This window comes from Squalius cephalus (assembly GCF_949319135.1).
Source record: "Squalius cephalus genome assembly, chromosome: 25".
NCBI lineage: Eukaryota > Metazoa > Chordata > Actinopteri > Cypriniformes > Leuciscidae > Squalius > Squalius cephalus.
Genome location: NC_137146.1, coordinates 11,762,286 through 11,782,198, shown reverse-complemented (window position 1 = coordinate 11,782,198; position 19,913 = coordinate 11,762,286). Strand labels below are relative to the sequence as shown.

Genomic DNA, 19,913 nt, shown 5'->3' with positions numbered 1-19,913 from the left:
GACAGATAGACTAACCCTGTTTAACAGAAACACCTCTCGTTTGCTCTTAAGGTATGTAGACAGGTTTCCAAACTTGCAGTATTCAACTATGACCATCAGAGGCCCTAAAAACAACAAGACAAAAGTAATACATACAACAACATTCATCCATCTCTGTACTGTGAATATATGGGGTCGGTATGATTTTTTTTAATGTTTTTGAAATAAGTATTTTATGCTCAGCAATGCTGCATTTTTAAAAAAATTAAAATTGATTAAAAATACAGTAAAACAGCAATATTGTGAAATATTATTACACTGTAAAAAATTTCTAACCCTCCCAAATCAAAAATTTCAAGTGACCGATAACATCTAAATTTTTCAATTGGCCCAAGTGAAAATCTGTAAATTTATTTTTATAATTTACAGAATTTCACTTTGGCCAATTGAAAAATTTAGATGTTATCGGTCACTTGAAATTTTTGATTTGGGAGGGTTAGAAATTTTTTACAGTGTACAATTTAAAAGAGCTGTTTTATATGGTAATATATTTGAAAATGCAATTTATTCTTGTGATGGCAAAGCTGAATTTTCAGCATCATTACTCCAGTATTCAGTGTCACATGATCCTTCAGAAATCATTCTGATATGCTGATTTTGAGCTTGATTACTATAAATTTTTTATCTCTGATAAATAGAAAGTTCAAAAGAACAGCATTTTTTTTAATAAACTAATATTTTAAAGCCTAACAATATAAAGGTCTCTATCTGTTAAAGGTCTCTGTCAATTCAATGCATCGTTGCAGAATAAAAGTATTAATTTCTTTAAAAAAAAATCTTACTGGCCCCAACATGCATGCATATCTTGAAGCTTTTTTTCTTGTAACTAGAGATCAGTTTCATAACTAGCATCAAGAAAAAACAAACTTAGAGGGTTTTTGTTTACAGAGAAATGATATCATTCACACCTCCTGGTTTGGTGCATGCACCGAGAAGATTGACCACATTGAGGTGATGACCAATGTGATTGAGGATCTTCAGTTCTGTCATCAGAGCCTTGTGTTCACTGGGCGTAGCGCCATCTGCAGGGACAGCACAGTCATAACTCCTGACAATAAGTGATCTATATACATACTAAATACCTTACATCAGAAGTCTTTAACCCTGCAATCAGTGAATGCGATTTTACAACATGTTCCTAGATCAGCATGTTTTGTTGATCCTGGAACAACATTACAATCAATCAAATTGATTTGAGGGACAAGTTTACAGTTTATGCCAAGTTTAGGCTTACAACCAGGATTAGGTGCTTCAACACCAGTGTTGTTCACCTATCATTTTAGGGATAACTTAGGAGTAGGGTAGGGATAGGGTTAGGACTAAATTTCTGGACAGGAATGCTGTTCCAGGATCAGGATGTCGTTGCTAAATCACGGTGACCCTGGGAACCCACCGAGCAGAGTTCAGTTCCAACCCCATTCAAACACACCTGAAGCTGCTTATCAATGTCTTCAGGATCGCTTGAAAATACACAGACATGTGTGCTGATTCTGCTGAAGCAGGTTGGAAATAAACTTTGCAACCTCTGCCTTTACATAATACACCTATATTTTATCAGAATGTTTCAGAATATACCTTTAAGCATCTTGACGGCCACTGTGGTGCAGCTGACTGAATTACAAATGCCAAAAGCTGAGGCTTGCATTACTCGCCCGAATGCCCCTCGCCCCAGGGGCTTTTCTGGAGAACGGGACAATACACCATATATCAGTATACTTCATAACAGCATCAACACAACTTATAAAGCAAACACACAATTTACCCAGTTTAAGGCGGTCACGTGGAAACTCCCATTGGGCGGAGTCATACTGTAACCTGTCATGGTGCTCAAGCAGAGGCTCCTCCCCTGGGTGCAGGATGATTGGCAGGTACTCTGCTTTGCCATCAGTGGAGTTTGGCTGAGAATGAACCACATAATATAGATGTATATTACATGGTACAGTAATATAAGTATTTTTTTGGCCTTCAAATGTTTTTGGCCTCTCACCTGTTTGAGTTTCCGAATTAACAGTGTAAGAAGCAGCCAGAAGAGAGTGGCCACAACACATGTACATGCTAGAGTCGGGATCTCCAGAGAAAGGAATTCAGATGAACCTATAGGATACATAAATAAGTGTTGAAAAAGAGTGGGACATGACCTGGAACGGATTCGTCCCCCATGAGCATGACAACTCCCTATAGGTCATGAGTAATGCATTAGCCTCTATAGAAACAGCTAAACAAATGAACATACATAGAAATAGGTAAACAGTTTAAGGGTTGAAAAGCCAAGGCCATCTGTGGGAAATGAAAATGGGAGACAGTTTCCTTCCTGACCTATCGGAAAGAGAACAGCGTGAACGTCTCCTCTCAGCGCTGAGTTTAGAAGCATCCGAAAAGAGCAAATAAGGGAGTGTGAGAAAAAAAAAAGATGGGAGAGAAAGAAACAGTGAAAAGTCTCTTGTGCTCACCGAGGCTGCATTTATCTTTGTGTAATATTGTGAAATATTCTTACAATTTCAAAATAACTGTCTTCTATTTGAATATATTTTATAATGACATTTATTCCTGTGATGGCAAAGCTGAATTTTCAGCATCATTACTCCATCTACACATGATCCTTCAGAAATAATTCTAATATGCTAATTTGGTGTCAAGCAACATCTACTTATGTTTACAATGTCTAAAACAGTTGTACTAATTATATTTGTAGTAAATTTGTCACTTTTTTAAAGATTCTTTGATGGATAAAGTTAAAAAAATGCGAGTACTGTTCCATGTTTTAGAGCTACAGTTATTTCTTATTAGTATTATTATTACTATGAAATTTACACTTGCCATAAAACAGATAAGAGTTTACATAATACTGCACATTAAAATGAGTGAATTTGCCCCTGTCAAAGCAGTAGCTTACTTTGAACCCAAATGTGGGCGGAGCTCCCCACAGACCCCCTCTCATTGGTGGCCTCACAGGTATAAAGTCCCTGGTCTTCAACCGTAATTCGGTCGATATGTATAGTCCCTTCCTCTGGAAACATAATTCCTGTCAATAAAAGAAACAGGTATGTAATATATTCATTTACAGGATTCTTAAAATAAGTACTCAAAAAGTACACTTTCTAGTCTCACCAGACACCTGCTGGAGCTTCCTTTGGTCCTTATACCATGTGATCCGGGGGTGTGGAATTCCCCGAGCGGGGCAGCGGAGTGTGACCGAGCTGCTTACATTAACACTGTGATCACTCAGGTTTCGCAGCAACACAGGCGCCTGCAGAACTGTACAGTTTGAGACAAAGAGGGTTTGGGTCAGGGGTCATTACGCATGATGTTCCACATCCACTGAATCAGTTTAATCAAAAAAGATCAAAAACACCTCTGGGAGATTGACGGAAGCCACGACAGTCACATGGGGCACTTAGCATTACATGTCCGCCTTATAAAGCAGCTGAGTGATTTACAGGCTACGCAGTTCGCTATTGTTACAGAAGTGTGAATAGACTGTGGGTTGTATTTCTTTCATTGCAGATTAAGGCCTGGAATGTTTGAAAAGCAGCCACTGGAGTTGTGCCATTTAGTCCCTCTATTGGTCTTAATGACACATTCAGTGTCATAACTGATATTTCCGGGTTAGCTGTTGAGAGTTTTACAAATATAGCGTCAAATGTATGTAGATTAATATAAGATAATTCCAGGTTAACATGAAACAAAAATCCCAAGGGTCCTTGAGGAAGGAGGGATCCTTCACATGAAGCTTGATTTCATAACTCTAGCAAAAGAGGGGAATAATAATCTGACTTCTACTTCAGATATTTTCCCCTGGGACACAACTGATTATTGTCTCTTTCCTCGTTCTGTGACAGTGGCTGATTGGCTGATTGTTCTTTGGCCATGTGAATCAGCCTGTAAATGTGGCATAGTGGGAAGTGCCATTGTGTGCTCTTCCTCCTGACTAGATCTCATTCCCACACCAAAGAGGTTCTGCTTCACACAGCCTTGGAGAGAAGGGCTACAGGAAGCTCTAGTTCCCAAGGACCCTGTTTCGCTCTGTCTTTCTCCCTCCCTCTTTGTTTCTCTTTCCGCCTCTGTCTCTAAATGTGTGGGTGTCTGCAAGCACATCCTTACGGGACTCAAAATTAGCAGAGAAGTCTGATGGCTTCTGTGCCTCACTTCTGCAGATGTTTTAAAACTATTATTTACCATAAAATTGAAATAATTACCCACTTTTTTCCATACAGCCATTTACTCACCCTCATGCCGTTCCAAAACTGACTTTCGTTCATCTTCGGAACACAAATGAAGATCTTTTTGATGAAATTTGAGAGCTTTCTGTCCCTCGATTGAAAGCTACACAACTAGACGCTTCAAAAAGTTCATAAAGGGATCGTAAAACTAATCCATATGAACTGAGCGGTTTAGTCCAAATTTTCCGAAGAGACTCGATCGCTTTATATGATGAACAAATTTATATACAGACTTTTATTTAGAGAGAAAGCTCTCAGGTCTTGTCAAAAAGATGTTCATTTGTGTTCTGAAGATGGAATGACATTGGAATGACATGAGGGTGAGGGTGATTAATGAAAGAATTTAAATTTTTGGGTGAACTATGCCTTTAAGCCTGTGCATTAATACACTCTTGCGGATGCCATATCTTAAAGTGGCCTATTAGTGTGTGTGTGAATGCAAAAGAGATTATACATCCTATAAATATACTATTATTATGGTACTTTTTGTCATTTTTTTGTTTTGACGTGTAACTTTGAACAACCAGGACTTTCTGCGAAATATCTCAAAATGTGATGGCTGAATTATCATGTTTGGGTAAACTATCCCTTTAATGAGAGCATGAGTGTGTGTGTGTTATTTGTTGAGCACAATAACTCTTAAAGACACACCTGTGATCTCCACTGCTGTATCTAGGTGTGTACGTTCTCCTGTAAGCAGGTGTGTGGCGGAGCAGCGGTATGTTCCTGAATCCTGTGCAGTCACATTCTTCAGCAGAAGATGCAGGGTGTGAGAGAAGTGCCCCTCTGTGAGCTCCCCACCAAGAACTGAAGCTCCCTCTGATACTGTGGACTGATTCGCCATTCTATACCATGACAGGTCTGAATAGAGATGCCTATTTGCTATACAGACAAGACGAAGGTCCCTGCCCTCTCTGGGCTCTTCCTCTAAAGATGCGATAAGGCCTCCTTTGACATCTGTGATGGTGGACAAAAGAAGATTCAATCAACTTCCACTTCCTGTGCATAAATCCTGGATACAGTGAGACAGAATATATGCAGACCTACTGGCAACAACATAGTTTTGTTTGAGGCCACAGAGCACAGATAAACCATTTCGGAGTGTTGACCAAGAAGAATTTTTCATAACCTTTGATGACAATGTTGAATAGCCATTGTCAGTACAAGTAGCAATAAGACGCTAGTGTAAAGGCGCGCTATTTACTTTAGCTATTTGAAATTTCCCGTGGAAACCGCTCGAGGGTTTCCTGATGGAAGATAATGTTTATCTTTCCCGAACACCACCAGCGTTCTCCAAATAATGCGCAGCACGAGGAGGCAGCATGATAAGAGCCACAGGTTCCTGTTCACTCCTCCACCCTGTCACTATGACAACAGCCAGGATGGGATACATCCACTGTGGCTGAATTTAGCACAGCTTAAAAGCAAACCCTCGAAAACAAGGGGAAGGAGGAGGGAGGGATAAGTGGAAAAATGGGAAGGAGGGAGAGAGGGAGTCAAATATTTGGATGTTTAGCATCTTTTTAGATTTAGTTTTGCATATAAAGTACCTGTGACATAGAAATGGATGTCTAGTTCATCTCTGCCCATTAAGTTTGATGCAACACAGCGATAGATACCAGAGATCAATGCTTCGCCAACTGTCAGAACTCCTACAGTCTGTAGAAACAGAAAAACAACTGTTGCATGCAAGCAAACATGCAGACAAACAAGGCTAGAAAGTATAAAACCACTTATGCATTGTATTATTTCCTTGAATATGTTCCTGCATTGACTTCCATTGTTGGTCCAGGAACTACATTCTCATCAAACAATCATAGCATTACACAATCCCTACTCAAATTCTAATCTTGATTGATTAGAATCGAATCAATAATAGCAACATGCTCTGTTGATAATAATGTGACGTTGATCCAGGAACATTAAGCCATTTAGGGTTGGGGAATCTATTCAGTCAGCCGGATTGCTCACCATTGGATTCTGTTCCCCCGTGGTTCTTATTGGTTCTAGTTAAGATCCAGCCCCAAACAGGACATAATCAACTACCTTTAACCCATGAAACTATTGCATGTCTCTCCATGGGGGTACGATTCAGACAGCTGGATTGCTCGCAATCGGATCTGTTCAACCATGTTTCTTATACAAGGAGGTTCTCATATTTGTTAAACTGATGCTAGTTAAGATCCATCGCCAAATGGGATGGAATCAACATCTTTTACATCACTACATCAACATATCTCTCCGGGGTGGGGGACTGATTCAGACAGCCGGATTGTTTGCATTGGATTCTGTTCCCCATGTTTCTTGTACAAGGAGGTTCTAATATTTATCAAACTTATACCCGTTAAGATCCATTCCCAAACGGGATGGAATCAACAACTTTAAAGCCACTATATCATCATGTCTCTTGATGGGGGTTGGGAACTGATTCAGACAGTCGGATTGCTCGCCATCGAGCTTTTTTCTTATTCAAGGAGGTTCTAATATTTATCAAATTAATAATAGTTAATATCCATTCCCAAACGGGATGGAATCAACAACTTGAAAGCTATACTACATCATCATGTCTCTTAATGGGGATTGGGAACTGATTCACACAGATTGTCCGCCACTGGATTCTGTTCCCCAATGTTTCTTGTAAAAGGAGGTTCTAATACAAGTTAAAGTGATACCGGTTAAGATCCATCCCCATACAGCACAGAATCAACGACTTTTAAAGGGATAGTTCACTTTGAAATTAAATTTTGGTATGTTTTAGCTTACCTCAAGGGCATCAAAGATGTAGGTGTCTTTTTTTCCGCAGTAGTTTCAATTTTGATATTTTTAGGTCAAACCGTTCTTGTCTGTCAGTCATTTAATGCAGGTCTGTGGTCACTGTCTCAAAGAGCATGCACAGAGTCCAAATTAAACAATTCCCCATCGTAAGTACACATTGATGGCCTAAGACACGAAACGAGCAGTTTGTGTGAGAAAACGAACAGTATTTATATCGTTTTTACCTCTTGTAACACAGCCACGTCCAAGTGATCTGAGGGCGCGCGCGCATCCTGGTGTGTGACGTGTGTGCAGACTGGTGCATATATATACACTAGATGTCGCCTTGTCTACGGCAGTTCATTGGAACTAATGTATTTAAGGCGACATCTAGTGTATATATATCTATGCACCAGTCTGCGTACACGTCACACACCAGGATGCGCGCGCGCCCTCAGATCACTTGGACGTGGCTGTGTTACAAGAGGTAAAAGCGATATAAATACTGTTCGTTTTCTCACACAAACCGCTCGTTTCGTGTCTTAGGCCATCAATGTGTACTTACGATGGGGAATTGTTTAATTTGGACAATGGGGAATTGTTTTAATTTGGACTCTGTGCATGCTCTTTGAGACAGTGACCACAGACCTGCATTATATGACTGACAGACAAGAACGGTTTGACCTAAAAATATCAAAATTGAAACTACTGCGGAAAAAAAAGACACCTACATCTTGGATGCCCTTGAGGTAAGCTAAAACATACCAAAATTTAATTTCAAAGTGAACTATCCCTTTAAGACATTACAATGATATCTCTCACCATGGGGGTGGGAGAATGGATTATGTTTCCTCAATGTTTCTTATGCAAGGAGGTTATTTATCAAATTGAAAATTTATTTTAGTACCTTATTTTAACAATATTGTTATCGTTATTATTGTATTGATATTCCTGCAACCAACCATGCTGATTCAGGAACTTGAATGGAGGCTGGAGATGGTGTATTCTTGTAATGAATCCTTTAATGTTTTTCTAGTAAGTTGTCTAGAGATATTTTTTGGAACACAGAACTGAGAGCAGATGCACTTGTGTTGCTTCTGTGAATCCCGGGGGAGTACTTTTGCGTTCTTGTGTGCCCTCTTGCGTATTCATTTTGTCTCTCCCTATGATCAGTCCACCCACTAGAACACTCACCTTATTCTTCCCTTCTAACACTTCCTGTCTGTGGCCGATGGTCAGGATGGGATTGTGGGTGGACGTGACTTCTGTCTTCTCGCTGACTGGAGTCCAGGAGGAAGGAGGAGGCTTCTCACATCTTAGAGAGAGGAAGACAGAGGACGAGAAAGAGGAAGAGAGAACGACAGCACTCTCAGTTCACAAGTGTCGATGCAGTGATGTCACAAGACACAGATGTGTGGCGCAGCTGTGGCCCAAAAGGGGAAGACCGGAAACATCTTATCACAGGTCTCTTGGGAATTGATTTTTCACTTTATTCATCTTATGGAATTTTTTCTTTGGAATTTCTTTTGGAATTTCTTTTCTCAGTGTGTGTGTGTGTGCGTGTCATCCGTATTAGGATATGGTGACACTCGTTGAAGTGTTCCTTAATTAGCAATGTGTGGGGCTTGGATGTGTTCCCTTTCCTGCCTGTAAATCATCCCGGCCATGCTTCCGAAGTCCCAACCTCTCCTCCAATTTGCACACTAACTTCAGGCATTTATCCCATTATCTTATCCATGCCAATTTTTTAAGGTCTCTAATCTTCGGAGCAAGGTTTCGGTGGCCCTGGTGATGGGTATTTGTCCGTGACTGTGTGCCCACCGCCCTGCTACCCCTCCCTGGCTTTGACGACTCTTTCTGATTGCTCTTCCTATTTGGCTGAGACAGTGAGTGTTCTGTCCTCGTATGTCCCACCCTGATCATGACAACAGCACTTCTCAAACACACAGTCAAGTCCACTCTCCCACGGCTCTCCGGGAACATTCGCTCTCTCATACAGACACGCACACAGAGAGTGAGAGAGACAGAGACTTCAAACACCCATTTGTTTTATCACAAACATCCTCACTCATTCTGCATTCAAAACACCTTCATCCATGTACCCAGTGTGCCTGCGTACAGTATTATGAACTGACTTCAGTGGGTCATTATGAAATTTACTTTGTTTTATTGTCTAGAAAAGCATCAGTCAAGAAACAGTCACCCAATATTTCAGCGACACCTTTGCCATCATCGAGAACTTCACATATGCATTTTTTGGAACCAAACAGACCATATTGTACAAATAATTTCAAGCAAATTTAATGCAAATACATTTGATATAAACACATACATTAGATATTAAAAATACATTTTTTTTATCAGCGTTCTTACACATTTGGCAATTATTAATATTTACCATAAGTAAGTTAGTTGTATAAAATTATTAAATATTAGAATCATATATTACTCATAGACAATCTGTATAAAAAGGGGCGAATCACATTGGGAGAGACCCGTAGAGTAGAAACAAACACACAAACACTCACTCAACACACGCAAACACTTGCATACTAACAGGCAGGATCCTTTTTTCAGCACAAAATAAAGCAACTGTAATACACAGCATCACCGTGAAGTGGAAGAGTGTGACATAAGTTGACATATAGGATGACACAGAGCTTTTGTCATTAATTTCTGGCCCATCAGAACTCCTACACAGCAGGCATTCTGGGCCAGATCCAGTCTGAAAAAAAAAAAAAAAAAATGGAAAAAAAAAAGAGAAATCCAAATAGCGAGCCTCGGTTTTCTCTGCCCTCCTTGGCTCACGTCAAGATAGTAGATACAGGATATTTTCATCTTGTACAATCTGAACTCACAGCTTTTGTGGATGTTAGAACTATAACTGATGGTCTGGGCTTTGGAGATGGAGGCTTGGTTCATACATCCTTTATAGTACCACTCAAGAACACAAAAAGCAAAGCAGCACCAGGCAGTGTATGGATGGGGATCACGCTCAGAAAGAGGAAGAGCAGAAAAAACTGTCTCTGAACAAAAAACAAAAACAAACAAAAAAAAAAGGAATAAATTAGAAGGTAGTTCCAGGGGTGCAGAGATATCAGCCTCTCCGTCCTGTGTGAGCCCAGCTGTTCTGGATCCTTGTGAGAAGGCCTGCTTTAAGTCACGTCTCTGGGGTGGCTGGATAAGGAAGGGCACTGGCAGTTGTAGGGTTATTTGTGAGTGTGGCAGGACAGGTGAGGGGGATTGTGGGGGATCAGTAAAGTGGGGAGGAGGGTGTGTGTGTGGGATCAGGGACTCTCAAGAATAGATCAAGCTTCTGAGGAAGCGGACTGTGCCACGTTTGAAGACGGAGGGACAATCACGCTGCTGGGAAGCTGTCTCGCGTCGGGGAGGAAGCCAAACAACGAGAGGAAAAGCGCTCTGATTTTTCGCACAGGAAGCCCGTCTGCGCCTCCTGCCTGGCTGAGATAAGAGTGCTGCTGTTCCCATGGCCGAGCTAAAGCCCATCCAGCCGCTATCAGGCCGGCCCGGCCCACAACTCCACTCTCCCTGGGCCTCCTCCACCGCAGCGTCAGGCCAGCCGCGCCGGGCTGCTATAAAGAATAAGGGCCTGAGTCAGGGTCCAGCCAGTCAAGACCTCTCAACAGAACGTACATACAATACCTTTCAATGATCAAGCTTTACACAGTGATTTCATTTTTTTTTATCATATATACTTTTTGAACTTTAATTGATGCAATGCAGAGTATCTCAGCAAAATCAATATGCGAATGATAAAAAATTATATCATAAAGGCAGGCCCAGATGTGGGCATTTCCTGCATTTTCATGCATTTTAGCACAAACTCCCCCAGAATGGATTTAAACACGGTAACGTGTTAAACTAAGTTTAGTAGACACTTATTGGTAACTGAAAGCATAATTAATTGACTTTTTAATAAACTTTGTCAATGATGAGTGTTCATACTCCGAGGAAATTTGAGGCTGTAGATTCTGGGTGGGCCAGTAAATAGAACACCAAAGCATTTCTTAAAGAGATAGTTCATTAAAAAATGTTGTTCCAAATCTCTATGCAGGGTTATTATTATTAAATAAAACTTAAACTAAAAAAATAAAAAATCGGAAATACAATAAACATTAACTGAAATATAATAAAATATATAAAAAATGAAAATTAATATAAATTAATATAAATTTATTCATCATTTCTAATTTACATTTAGTTCAAATTTAAATTTTAAATTTACATTTAAAACTAAATAATCTAAGGCCTAATAAAAGCTATATAGACATATACATTTTTTTTAATGAAAACTTAAAATATAAAAATAAAAACTAATTCAAAATATTAACAAAAATTACAATAGTATATCAGTGATAAACAACACTGACTCTATGACTTTCTTCAGCAGAACACAAAATAGGTCACTTTGAAGAATGTTTCAGTTGTTTTTGTCAAAATAATAAAAAAGCCAATAGGGACCAAACATTGTCAATACTGAGTAAACGATGACAGAATTTGCATTTTTGGGTGAACTATCGCTTTAAGAATGCATGAAGGACGGCTGGCACATACTGGGAGTCTGTTGCATTATTCTAACCAACAAGAGTTTTCCTCTCAGTGACATTTCATTTTTAGTTCTTTTAGGAAGCACTCAAAGAATAGGCCAAGAAAATATCACCAATCTAACATGTCACAATGTCAGTACAATAAGGGGAAGCCTGACCTAAAAATGGACAAATTTGGAGTAGAAAAGGCAGTGTCATATAAGAGTAATACTTTCAGGGTTTGTGGATTTCATAAAACTTTAACACTTGTAACACTTTATTTTGATGGTGCCCTTTAGCCATTCTATTGGCTATAAGTAACATTGCATGTCAACTAACTCTTAAGTAGACATTCTGCTTAATATCTTCTCTTGATGGTCCCCCAACAAACAATCTATACTGTAAAAAAAAGTTGCTGCATCAAATATTTAAGTACAATCAACTTGGATATTTAAGTCATTTCAACTTAACTTACTTATTTGTTTAAATTTAAATTTAAATTAAATTTGCTTAACTTATTTTGATGAGTTAACGCAATGTAAAAAAAATAGGCTGTCATAACTTATTGATCATATCTTTTTTTCTTTTTCTTTAACAAATTATATGACAACATATGTTTTTACATTGTTTTAACTCATCAAATAAGTTAAGCAATTTTTAATTAAAAAAAAATTATACAAGATTCAACTCATTTTTAAGCCAGTTAATATAATTTTAGTTGAAATGACTTACAATTTCAAGTACAATCAACTTGGATTGATTCTTTGGTTTAAGGCAGCAACAGTGTACTGCCGACTTTGCAGTTTACTAAGTTACTTTGCAGTACTTGTAAACTTATTCTACTAACCCCTAACAGTCTATTAATACTCTACTAATACTCTAATGAGAGTTAGTTGACATGTAGGTGCAATGTTACTTAAAGTGTAACCAAAACCTCAGTGTAAATATGGGAGTAAGTCAGGAATGTATGTGGAATGGTGTTTCTGTGAGATGATCTCCTCTGAGTAATGCTTGCTAAATTTTTCTCATGAGAACGGTGGATATGTGGTGTGTCAGACATTGAAGAAGGCATGGCAGGATGCGTCTGAGCAATCAAAATAATAAACAGCCAGCATTCTGCACAGGAAGTTCATTAAATCATAGTGTTTGATTTAGAAACGAACAAATTGTGCTTGTAAGCACGGAACTGGCTTCTTTTGAAGTGCTTTTGTCTGCACTTTCAACTCGGGAGTTAAATTCAGTTCTGTGACTGTACCAGGCACACACATTCACACAAATACAAACACATACACACGAGCGTCTGCATCCACACAAAAATGAATAGAGACACACACATGAAAGGCCTTCTCAAGCATCTGTTCTGCAGGCTAAGAGGAAACCCTGTCTGAACACATGCTGAATTAGACAAAACAGGTCTCTATTCACAAAAACACACACACATACATGCATACATGCATGAGTGTGTGTGTGTGTGTAAATATAGACACGTCTCCACTCATATGTGCATTCATTCTAAAAAAAAAACACATCAAACACAATGTGACCAGGTACAGTGTGAAATAACTGAACTATTTAAAATGGTTTCAGGACATTACGCAATTATGGGGAGGATATCTAACTTAGTCTAGTGTGGGAAATCCAAACCTAGCAAAATTACATTGTCTCGGATGTGTTTTTTCACCTGCATCAAATACTAAATTAAAAGTGACTGAATTTTTGGCCCTGACCCAGTATTCTTCACTGTATCCCTTTCCTCTGTGACTAAAGGGCAATAAGGACACGATTGGTCAGTCATTGGGGAAATGTTTTCAAATTTAGAAAGTTCACTGTAATGCTTTCACTTTTTAAAACATGATAGTGTGAAATAAAATGGGGTTTTAGAGAGCTTGCAGAGGTCAAAACCTTCCTAAAAATGCAAATAATGTATGGTTATGTGAGTGGCTTTAGCACACACTAATAAGGTTGTGTATTTGATTTGACGTATATATGATTTCAATGTGCATTAATCACTGCCTTATTACATATTGGACAATCATTATTGTGTTTCTGCATGGATGGTGAACTTACAGGCCTTTCGGAGGGCACGGATGCCAAAGCCATTGGATTTGAGGTGGTGGGACACCGTGAGAGGTGCAGTGCAGGGCTTGTCTGCTGCCTCGCTGGACTGTCCCGGGTTGATGAGAGGAAACTGTCTTCTCTCCAATCTGTGGCTTCACTGTGAACAGATTTTGATAGAGGAGAAAAGGATGTTAGGTCCCATTGTCATAGTTTCCATTAATAAATAAATAATTGTAAAACTACAGGAATATTTTTAATCAATTTGAATTTTTTTTTTTTTTTCAACAATTTTATTTTAAACTTTTGGCTCAAAGTAGTTATTAGTGGAGTAGTTACAAAACTGTTTTGTTGAATATGGATCTGAAAAGAAACAGTCATATAACATTAAGAAAGATCTCTTCATCTTAAGTCTCACCATTTACCACCAATGTGAGTGTGAGGTTCTGGAAAAGTCCATACTGCTGGATCCCAGTAAGAATGGTGTAGATTCCTGCGTCCTCTTCCGCTACATCCCGAATAACCAGGGAAAACCCGTCTACGTGGTAACGGGAGCACCGCTCGGCTGCGACCATCCCATCCTTCAACCTAAGCAATAGATTCAGCTGTTGAGATTTTTTCCAAATATATATACTTTAATAATGAACATCTGCAAACATCATTTAGCAGCTCAACAATGTGATGAAAGGAAATTGTACCAGATGACTTCAGGTGCAGGGAAAGCCTTTAGTTTTGGAGTAAGACGGAACGATTTCTGTCCTGCAAAAGCCTGAACCACAGGGCTATTTCTGTGCTTGAGTCGAATGAAAGGCTGGTCTGGGAACAGACAGACAGGAAAATTGGACAATCAGAAACATACATGTGGACGACTGAGAGGTAGAAAGCTGTAAATAGTGAATACGAATCCATTTGAGAAAAAGTACAATTAGTTTGGGGGGTGGGAGGGGGGGGGGGGGGGGGCAGAGTAAAATTCTAAAACTCACCATAGACAATAACCGTCGTATTTGTGTCTCGCTTGGATGGACCACTTGTCACATGACATTTGTAGAGTCCTCTGTCTGCTTTGCTCAGTTTGGGGATGGTGAGAACACTGTAGAACAGCATGTTGGTTCTGCTCCTTGATATGCGTCTGCTGATAGTGGCCGATCCATTAGCCTAAATTACAAACAAGCAGAGCAAACTGTGTCACAAAGAATTATTTTGTTCCAGACAAGAAAAATATAAACAACATGGTTTTCAGAGGAAATGAGGGCTACAGAAGAGCTGTACGTTAACGGACCATTTAAAACGCTACATTTTAAAGCTAATGTCTATAAAACAATGCCTCCGTAGTGCACAAACAGTAACTGAAAAATATTCTAGCTGCCAAAAATACATATACATTTCTTTACTAATAATTGATTTAAAAAAAATGATTCATTTGTAATTTAAAAGGTACACTATATAACTTTTTTTGTTTAAAATGAACAAAATTTAAATAATGTGTCAATACATCATCACTCTTCAATCAATTCTTCCAAAACATGTTTTGTCTTACCCTTTTTCACTATATTAACCTATTATTTTAAGGGGTGAACTGACGAGATGGTTTTCACAGGAAATTGCATATGTCACATTCGTAAATAGAGAAAAGCTGCTCCGGCTACTTTGACACGTAAAATAACCTCTGAACAGCGGAAAATCTGCTGGCAAAAAGAGAACGAGACAGAGCTCGTAATAAAACAAGAATCAACATTGGCTTGGCTTTTCGGAGAGGCGAGAACTGAGGGATTGGAAATGTTGTAAAAGCGTCGCGGAGATGGTGTTTTTATTACTCAACAGGTGAGTATGGTATTGTATTAAACAGATAAATATCATATTACATATGTAGCTCTCTAACAGAGTTCATTGGTAAAGCATTATCAATTGTGAACAGTAATTTCATCATGGTTGTTGTAGCGCTGTGTTGGAATTTATTTTCAAGGAAGTATCATGTCTATTAATGGGCAAAGCTTCAGTAACGTCTTCAGCTAGTCAGCTTGAGATCCTTTCCCTCTAAACTGGTTACATCTCTTAAGGCTAATAGTGATTGTTTTATGAGCAGTAGGATAACCATATTCATCCGCACAGTCACGCAGAGCCAAAGCACAGCCAAAACAATGTTCTTCCACAAAATGCATGCAGTTTTGTTTTTTAACCGCTGTGCCAAAAGTGTACTTTTAATTTTGTTATGAATGATTTTTTTGTTAATTTTGAAGAATTTGATGAAAACTGTTTCAGTTTATATTGAAACTTGGCAGACTTTGATATCTTGGCAAATCTGAGTACAATTTGTGTTCAATGTGTTCTAAAATGTATAAGCAGAAAAGGGATATAAAGGGATATGCTCTAAGGGATATTAAACAAACTCATTGAAACAAGCATTTTATGTTAAGCTGCTTTAAAATATATCATGAAAAGTGCTATACAAATCAACTTGAATTGAATGCAACTAAATTTTCTTTCTGATCAGTTTTGGAACTAATAAAATTAGTAGTGATGCATCAAGGTGAGCTCATGCTACTGTACTGTACATTTCACAACAGAATATTATAGATTCTGATTATACCAATTGCAGAATAAAGATTTTAGAAATAGCATTTCATAAAGAACAAATGCATAATGGGTAAAAACACACCTTTTGTGGGTATGTCCAGGTAATGGACACCCTGGAGTTCCATTCAGCTGTAACGGTGCAGTTCAGTGCTAAAATCTCGCCTTGTAACGTGTGGAGCAAACCCGTGCTGTTTAAATACACGTCCAGGATTTTATTTACTGCAAAAAGAAGGAAAACGGTACATTGTTTGAAAATCTAAATTTGGTTCACAGATTAGTTAATCAAAAAAACCTTAAGCTCTTACCTGGCCTGTGAGTCAAAAACTTGTTGCTGTATTTGACTCCATTGACGAGAGTCTCACAGGAAAACAGCCCAATGTAGAAGAATGTTGGACTACGGATAATGAAGCCTTGCCTGCTGCTCCAGATGATGTTTCTATTATCAGGAGCTAACACGTGGAAAGGAAACTGAAAATGTAAGAAAAATTCCTTATTAAAAAACAACAGCAGCTTTTGCATTTCTTTTAGGTGCAGCAGAGATTTTTGCTTTCACTTTGAAAAGCTCTAAAATGTTCCATTGGGGTGGATTTTAAAAACAGACTTGCACTTTCAGTTCGAATCTCATTTGGCCAGCGCACACGCTGGCTCTAATGGGTTCAACAGTGCACCGTCCTTCAGAAATTCTTGGAGAGCGGTGTTATAATTTTGTTTACTTCCATGTTCAATGGAGGAAATGTTTACAGGCTTAGATGTGACACTGTGGAAGCGTCCTGCCCTTTCTCAGGGGATCAGGTGAATGCTTTCCTCTCACTGTGAGCTTCTCAAAATCACCTTGTTTAAAGGAAGCACTACTGTATTAGGTAAGGCATTAGGTAAGCCCTTTACCCAGGTGAGTAGTAACCAGTGTTTTTTCCAATATGGCCTTGAAGACTTTTAGAAAATTAACTCTTTTAAAATGCAAAAACAGTGGACATACAATTCTGTCATTTTTCTATGAGCATTTCCACAACATTGTCATTTCCGCCACATCACAAATTATGTATTGCGTAACAGCAATCTGTGGCGGAAATGACAGCGGTGGAAATGACTTGCAAATTAAATGGAACTAAATGCTCGACACCTTGGTCTTAAGGCGAATTTCACTGCTAGCATTTCATGTATCCTAAATACACACAGTTACATAATATAAAAAAAAAAATTGTTGCATAATTTGACAAAATGACAGCTTGATTGGTGGCCGCGTAAAATTATGAATTAACCAAGCACTGAACGAACCAGTGTTGTTACTGTTTACTAAATCTAAAAGTATTAAAAATGTATTTCCATTGATTGAAATAAAGTTGAAATAAAATAAAATATAAATATTAGATTATTAATAAAATGTTGCCTTGGCAAATAATTTTATAAATATAAATATTACTAAAATAACTCTGGAAAGAACACATAAGCGGGAAGTAATAACACTGCTACAGACCTTTCTAGTGCCAATTTCAGCAAAAATAGGATCAAACATCATAATGTCACTTTATTAATATTCACGAGCAAAGCTGACAAGTTTTATATTGTGCCCCCTTCACCTTCGCTACCTATTCCCACCTCAGTCCAACTTCTTACTAACATCCCTCCCTCCGTTCAGTGCGTAAGAGGGAGGGCAAGGATGTGAAAACGTGACTCCAGTCCATCTCCTCACATCCTGTTACTACAGGATATAGACATCACGGCTAGGCCCTCAGGTCAGCTTCTGGAAAGGCCCTGCTGGCCACTTTCACAGCTTCAGCGAGAGCACGGCCGCCTATGTATTGTTCCCTACGCGAGAGGTGCAAGATTAAAGATACATTGCCAAGTGCAAAATCCTCTCAGGAAAAAAACACTCTACCAGTGTGTGACAGTCCAACTTTGAGAAGGGTGGAGAGAACTCGTATTTATAGCACGATTGCCTTTTGTATATCTGTGCGCAGGGTCAGCAAGACATAAACAAAGCAAACAGAAATGAAATGTGGTGCTTTTTTGAGCAAGGAGGGAGGATAGGGATGTCATATCACTAGCATATCCTAAAACAGTTTCCATCCTGCATGTGAGGAGCCAAAGGCAGCTCGAGGGGAACTGGTCAACTTGTTCTTTTCCGTTTCCCCTTCTCATCTGAAATACATCTTAAGTCCTTTTTAAACCCTCTTGAGACAGTCGTTACCATATTTGGACTCATCCTAAATCTCCAAAGATGCATTAGTGAATCTAATCAATTCATAAATGCACAGCAAGCTATTTTTTTTAATCACTATAGGTAAAGCTTCATTCCTGAAATGGCTGTCTGTGCCAGCAGCTGTGGAAGACATCAGTCTGCGTGAGGTGGTCTCGGCGTCATCTTCTTGGCTGTGCGCAGTGCCAACAAGTAGAGGAAGCTGTGGGCGCCGCTCACTCTGAGCATCGGCTTAAAGTATCCATTTCACGCTGAGCCAAAAAGACTTCTGTACATCCCCTCCACATGCCCGCACAAACACACTTACATCCGAACTGGCACAAACATATGTGTGCTTGCCCTTATAACCTGGAGTGATTGTGAGATAAGGACAAGGAAAGGTCTTATTTGTGAATGAGAACAAGAGGATGCACTCCATGTATGGTAATGGAAGCCATAGATAAAAGTAGGGATGGCACGAATGCCTGAGTACAGCAGTACTTGACACCAATGATCGATTCTCCAATTTATCACACATCAATTAGCTCCAACATCGCACAAAGACTTTCAGTCCAGTGCAGCAACAGCACTAAACACTCTGAGAAAGCACACAGCATGTGTTTACTGTAGTGCGTTCTTCCTTTCAAACAGAGAAACGGAGCAGAATAGAACATAGCTCAAGGTGTTAAAATGTGATGTAAGTAATAAAAACAACATATGCAGTGCGTAATTATGTAATCTGAGTGAAGCGGAGTAAAAAGCGATTTCTCGAGAAGACAATTAATAAAATGCCCATTCCTAGACAATATGCCAATTCTGACAAAACAACCAAGCGACAAGTCTTGAAAGCTACTTTTCTAAATAAATGAGTTTTTTGTTCTAAACAGTGTTGAGTTTCTATTTCTCTGGACAGCCCAACCACTGTCAATTCTTATTGGTCAATAATCCTACCTTAAACATTGGCTGTGATTATCTCACATTTTGTGTTCAGTGTTGACTGACAAATGAAAAGCCAGTGTTTATGAGATGACTGAAAAGTTTAAGAGGATTGACACAAAAAATCATGAAAGCTATTTTACAAAGAAATAAGTTTTTGTACTGAACAGCACTGGGGTTCTAGCTCTCTGGATGGCCCCGCCAACTGTCAAATCTCATTGGTCAATAATCCTGCATACTAACCATCAAATGGATTGGCTGAGACTGTCTCACAAATTGTGTTCAGTGCTGACAGACAGATTACGTGTTGCTGGAAAGAGGGAAGGCTGATGTGTCTTATGAAATGATCTGTTTGGCTCACAGTTGAGACACTCACCTTGACCAACGAGACTTTGGTGTCTGGGTGTGTGACTCTGCAGGGGAAGACCAACGGCTCTCCCTCCTTCATGTACACCACATCTGGGATCTCCGACTGCATCTTCACAAACGGCCGCTGGCTATCTGAAACGACCAATGCTGAGGTCAGGAACAAACAGACACCACATACAAACAGCAGATGCTGACAACAATCTAGAGTCAGCAACAATTACAGAGAGATTGCTCGCTTGTTAT

At 39.1% G+C, this 19,913-nt stretch overlaps 1 protein-coding gene across 2 annotated transcripts in view; it reads right to left on the bottom strand.

Annotated features, from left to right (window-relative positions):
• flt1 (fms related receptor tyrosine kinase 1) overlaps positions 1-19,913 on the bottom strand; it is a 29,649-nt gene that overhangs the window by 3,939 nt on the left and 5,797 nt on the right. For both annotated transcript variants that reach the window (XM_079863124.1, XM_079863125.1), the window contains exons 4-20: positions 19,678-19,802; positions 16,495-16,657; positions 16,272-16,408; positions 14,599-14,770; positions 14,314-14,431; positions 14,034-14,203; positions 13,628-13,775; positions 8,208-8,328; positions 5,810-5,918; positions 4,911-5,216; positions 3,148-3,294; positions 2,933-3,061; positions 2,027-2,133; positions 1,802-1,937; positions 1,615-1,719; positions 948-1,061; positions 16-104 (exon numbers count right to left, since the gene is read on the bottom strand). In XM_079863124.1, coding sequence (XP_079719250.1) covers positions 16-104; positions 948-1,061; positions 1,615-1,719; positions 1,802-1,937; positions 2,027-2,133; positions 2,933-3,061; positions 3,148-3,294; positions 4,911-5,216; positions 5,810-5,918; positions 8,208-8,328; positions 13,628-13,775; positions 14,034-14,203; positions 14,314-14,431; positions 14,599-14,770; positions 16,272-16,408; positions 16,495-16,657; positions 19,678-19,802 — 2,396 coding nt within the window. The remainder of the gene's footprint in view (positions 1-15; positions 105-947; positions 1,062-1,614; positions 1,720-1,801; positions 1,938-2,026; positions 2,134-2,932; positions 3,062-3,147; positions 3,295-4,910; positions 5,217-5,809; positions 5,919-8,207; positions 8,329-13,627; positions 13,776-14,033; positions 14,204-14,313; positions 14,432-14,598; positions 14,771-16,271; positions 16,409-16,494; positions 16,658-19,677; positions 19,803-19,913) is intronic.